The 5,440-nt window shown below is 38.6% G+C and overlaps 1 protein-coding gene across 1 annotated transcript in view; it reads right to left on the bottom strand.

Annotated features, from left to right (window-relative positions):
- Positions 1 to 3,967, bottom strand: part of LOC104388961 (sulfotransferase 1C1-like) — a 5,962-nt gene extending 1,995 nt beyond the window's left edge. The window contains exons 1-4 of the mRNA XM_009997897.1: positions 3,796 to 3,967; positions 2,085 to 2,222; positions 720 to 817; positions 327 to 453 (exon numbers count right to left, since the gene is read on the bottom strand). Coding sequence (XP_009996199.1) covers positions 327 to 453; positions 720 to 817; positions 2,085 to 2,222; positions 3,796 to 3,967 — 535 coding nt within the window. The remainder of the gene's footprint in view (positions 1 to 326; positions 454 to 719; positions 818 to 2,084; positions 2,223 to 3,795) is intronic.
- Positions 3,968 to 5,440: the final 1,473 nt, after the last annotated feature.

The raw sequence follows: 5,440 nt of genomic DNA, 5'->3' as shown, positions 1-5,440 counted from the left end.
GTCCTACCTGCTTGGTTTCACCTTAAGGCAGAGTAACTAACACGAAAAATTTGTACAAAGTATTGTTGAGCTTCAAACTAAGGTTTTGCGGTAAGTTTTGGTTTGTTGTTTTTTTTTTTCAAAATGGGAATATAAAGATAGAATCAATGCTTTAGGTACTAATAAACACCCATGAAAGAAGATAAATTACTCCTCAAACATCTTCAGTAGATGTTCTTGTGTGGAGTGTCAGCACTGGCTTTCAAACCATAGCTGAAATAAAAAATCAATGTCATGCATTTCTTAGATGAACAAAATCTCTTATACAATTTATTGCAGTTCATCACCTTTTCCAGTCATGAATTTCTCCACAAACTCCTCCCAAGTTCCTGGGTCAGGCAATCCTTTATTCATTTTGTGGAAATGGTAGTATGACACCAGGTTGTCTTTTGCATTTCTTGCCACATAGATTACCTTTATTCATATGAAAAGAGAGAGAGAAAAAGATAACTTACACATGCTTATGTAAATAGTGAGCATCTCATGAAGTTTTCTCTTGAAGCCTGATGACGGAGTTTTTAAGAGATTTTACTTTGAAATTGCCGTTTTCTGAAGTCCAACGCAGGTAAATTACAACTTCTGTAGTTCACACGTGCTTTACACATAAAAGTGAAAATATTTGAGGAGACTTAAATTATTTGCAGGTGAAGTATGATTGGTTCCTACCTCTTCAGCCTTACCTTACAGTTTTGTTCCCAGAAGGAGGGAGGCACCAGCTGCACAGGGAGATGTGTTTTTATTGTTCGTGGAGAAGGCATAGCATCAGCTAACTCCAGGCCTGTGGGATGTTTCATTATGAGACATGACTTGTTCTTTAAAATGCACTAGCTCCTCTTTGCTGTTCTCATATGTGGGATTTTGAGCAGTTCACTTTGCAACAATCATTCATCTCCAAAGCAAACAGCAGTGTAACATACACATAATTGCATTAGCATGCTCAGTGTTTCTAGAGAATTTTTTACCTAAGTATTTAAAGAAGAAAGAGGAAACACTGATTCATATCTTCTTGCTTTCTTGGGCCCATGTCTAACCTCTGCATTCCAGGGTGTAACAATTAGTACTAATTCATGTTCACCCAATTAAAGTATTTTCTTTGCAATAATTAGTGATCTCTTTTCATTTTGCAGATAATACATTTTTATTTCTTTCTAGGATACAATAACAGACTGGCTGACTAGACTTTGTGAAGACCATGTGAAGAGAAACTAGGAAAATGATGGTCAGTGGATTTTGAGTAGCTATGGTTTTGTGGGAGTTCTTGGAAATATGTGGTGATACGTGGAGAGCTGTTTTGCCCTCCCTGCCTTCTTCTTAAACATCTATCATGACCTCTATTATTTGTTTTCCCTATCATCATCTATCATCCTCTGTCATCCTCTATCATATTTTTGTCTCTGTGTCAACACAGTCTAGCTTAGAAGAGAAAAAGTAGCACTTCTGCTGCAGAGTTAGTCAAACTTTTCAGCTTCAAATGTGACAAGAGTCTGTCTTAAAGATTTGTGTGGAACAGGAGCCCTTGCTGGGGGAAGACTCTTGTAGGAAACTTGTCTTTGCAAAATAGTCAGGCCTGCTGATTGCCTGAAGGCCCTGTAGCTTGTTTAGATTACTATACTCTAGAATCGAAGAGCAGATACTCAAAACAGTAGCAAAACCACTGAAAACATTATCCATCTTTTGGGATCACATCCATGACATAGGTTTCTCTTCCATACACCCCCTAAGCAGAGAACAGGGTTCAGTTGCCCCCAGATTGCCATTTTATGCGTGTCTGCTTCTGGTTTTGGTACTGTGGAGTATCAACCACAGCTTTCAGATGCTGCTCCAGAATATCAAGATCTTCAGCAGTGCCTGAGTCACGTCTACCAGCCTTGTATCAGCTTGATTATCATCGGATGTTTATGTTAAAGCAACTGAACTGGTACCTAATACCAAGCACAGTGCATAGTTCTGTGACAAAGCAAGTGAGACCTTTCCCAGGAAACTTGTGACATGAACACTGGGTGCATCTTTTGTTTCATATACAAATCTATTTGTATTATATTCACCTGAGTATCTCAGAGATGGAGGCTCTTGGATATTCCACTCAAGGAAAGGATGGCGTCTGTAAGTAGTGTCACGTCTACACTTCTCAACATCTCCATTTTGTTGAATCATATCCACTATCTCCTGTGTCCATGTGGTACCTGAAAGTGTGAGTGTTTAGAGGTTTCCCTCAGGGATAGTCAGAATTCTGGACTTCATATTATAGGAGCAAAGAACAGCACAGAAGGTGATGGAAAAAATGAAAAGAGTGAATAATTGAGGAATAGTGCATAATGAGTAATACAAAGGTAATTCCCAAAGCATGATATCAGGGATTCCTTTTTAGGTAGGCTTCTTCTTCCCAACCCAAATAGCCTCCAACTCCACATCTGTAATGAAACAAGCTGTAGAATAAACACATCATTATTTGGAGATTGCATTATTTGTAGAGAGGAATTTCCTCCTCTCGGTTTTCATGCCTCACAAAAATCCAGCTATATCAAGATTTCTTTTCATCCTGAATTTGACTGAAAACATGAAATGCCTGAACTTTGGGTGAGTAAAAAATCCATACCATTTGAAAATATAAAAAAGCAGCAGTATTTTCAAAGTTCCCTTTTGAAATGCTCTGATGGAGTTCAGTACATTTCACCTATCTGAGCCATGGTAGCAGCTTGATAGAGTTACAGTGTCGTGTCTCTCCTGTGCCTCTTTTCCCTTATAGCCATGATCACTGGGTTAACCATGTCTTCTCTAAGGTACTGTGGCAGGTCGGTTAGGGAAAAAGCTAAGGGATCACTTGGAAAGCAATGTCAGCAGTTCAAATGCTTGAATTGCACATCTGTGACAGATAAAACATGATACTAAATGGGATCATAACTTTTTTCTTTTCAGTTCAATGTCTGAGAGGCTCTAATCCAGGATGGATAATATAATGTAGTTTTGCTTTCAGTATGTAGGCAATAAATTACAAATTTTCAAGCTGCAATTACAAGTGTTGTCAGATTTTTGTGTGTGTAATAACATTTCTTGTTTTTTGTTCTACTGAGAAAAACCTTTACAAATTCTTGCTAATTCATTATTTTTTATGACCATCAAATGTTCCTGAATCTGTTCCAGAATCCTCTAAATTGTACAAGCTTTTCTTCATAGAGGATTAATATTGATGCTTGTTATTAATTGTTTTCCTGTGTAGTAAGCATAAAATATCAGATAGCTAATATTAATGGTGGGTATTGTATTTTATTTTATTGGCTGAAATTACCAAGTGAATTTGGTTATTTCCTTAAAATAATAAAATAATCAATGCTGGTTTAAACATGGAGTCATTCCACAAATATATAATACAATCCATAGTTCTTCACTCTGTTTCTATTATTGCACAGTAATTATGACTTTTTACTAGGCTTTGTTCAATCATTAATTATTTGTTAATTATATGCTATATAATGTTTATTAATGTTTATATGTTAATTATACGCTAATTCTCTAAATCAAAGCAAACATTTACATGTAGGTGATTAGACTTTGACCATTTGAACTTTAATAAAAACAGATGGTTGTTACTTTTGCCAAAGAAGTCAGAAGTTACTAGTCACAGCTGACAGAGCCTCATGCCTTTAAAATACACCTGGTTGGGGATTAAACAAGTATTAGACACAATAGAAAAACATAATCTTCAATTCCAAAAATAAGTACTACCCCAAACTTATCCTGTGTGCTACCCACACCAACCTGCTTTTGCATAGGTTGCGATGAGCAGATCATCCGGTCTGGCTTTGAACTTGCGCACTTTGTCATACGAGCTGTATATTGGTTGTGTGACAGCAACACCTTCCATTTCCATTAGCTTAGCTCGGGACACTACTGGGTTCAGACTCAAATCTTCCATTTTATCCAGAGCCATTGAGCACTGCATGCAGGAAGAAAGGCTTGGAATTAATGTGGTTGCTCTGAAAAAAAAATCTAAATGTACTCATCTATGCTTGAGGTCTCTTTTATTGACTGGGTTCCATGTCCTCTCATTTCTTTGGCTATGATTTGGCTTATCTGGATCCATATACAGGCTGCTTAAAGTTGGGTCTAATTTTCAGAAATGTTTGGTATATTGCTGGTGGTGGTTCTCAGCATATCTAAAAATCACTCTATTTACTCAGATATAAAAGGAGAAAAAAAGCCATTATCTCCATCTTTAAACATTTTACTAAACATATTTACACAAAATTCTGACTACAGGTATATGGCCTTTGAAAGGCAAGGAAAAGTAATCAGAGGTGTGATTCAGAAGAAGGCAGAGCATAAGAGCTCCCACCCCTCCCTTAAAGAAAATAAACAGAAACACCTGCTGACACTTTTTGGGCCTCATACTCACAAAAATATTTGCAGAGCTTTTCTGTGATTTGTTCCTGGAGCTTTTCACTCTTAAGAGCTCTTTGCTTTTTACTGAAATTTGTCACAGATAAATAATCTGAGTTCTAAGACATGAACTAAAGGTTGTTAGACTTTAATTATTTTATTGTATCTAGTTAAATCTACTACCTGTTGTATGGTTTTACTGTAACTAGTTATTCAACAAGGCAAGATCCTGCACATGGGTTGGGACAATCTCAAGCACAATACAGGCTGGGTGGAGAATGAATAGCAGACAACTTGGAGGAGAAGGACTTGGGGGTGATAGTGGACAAGAAGCTCAACATGAGCTGGCAGTGTGTCCTTGCAGCCCAAAAAGCCAAACCTGTCCTGGGCTGCATTTAAAGAAGCATGGCCAGCAGGTCAAGGGAGGTGATTCTCCCCCTTTACTTGGCTCTCCGGAGACCCCACCTGGAGTACTTTGTCCAGTTCTGAAGCCCCCAAGGACATGGAGCTCCTGGAGACATTCCAGAGGAGTGCAATGAAGATGATCAGAGGGCTGGAGCACCTCTTCTATGAGTACAGGCTGAGAGAGTTTGGGTTGGAGAACAGAAGTCTCTGGGGGGACCCCATATCTGCCTTCAAATACCTGAAGGGGCCTAAAGAAAAGTTGGGAAGGGACATTTTACAAGGACTTGTAGCAAGAGGACAAGGGGCAATGGATTAAAACTGGAAGAAGGAAGATTTGGGTTAGACATTTAGAAGAAATTATTTAGTGGGAGGGTGGTGAGGCACTGGAATAGGTTGCCCAGGGAAGTTGTGGTGGCCCCATCCCCGGCAGTGTTCAAGGGCAGGTTGGATGGGGCTTTGAGCAACCTGGTCCAGAGCAAGGTGTCCCTACCCATGAAGGGGGATTAGATCTAGATGATCTCTAAGGTCCCTTCCAACCCACACCATTCTGTGATTTTATGATGATTTCTGCTAATGAGACCTCTTCTTAGCCATAATCTGAGTTCCAGAAGAAAAGAAA

This window comes from Chaetura pelagica, unplaced genomic scaffold (genome assembly GCF_000747805.2).
Source record: "Chaetura pelagica isolate M959 unplaced genomic scaffold, ChaPel_1.0 scaffold123, whole genome shotgun sequence".
NCBI classification, from domain to species: Eukaryota; Metazoa; Chordata; class Aves; order Apodiformes; family Apodidae; genus Chaetura; species Chaetura pelagica.
This window is presented reverse-complemented; position numbering and strand designations above follow the sequence as displayed.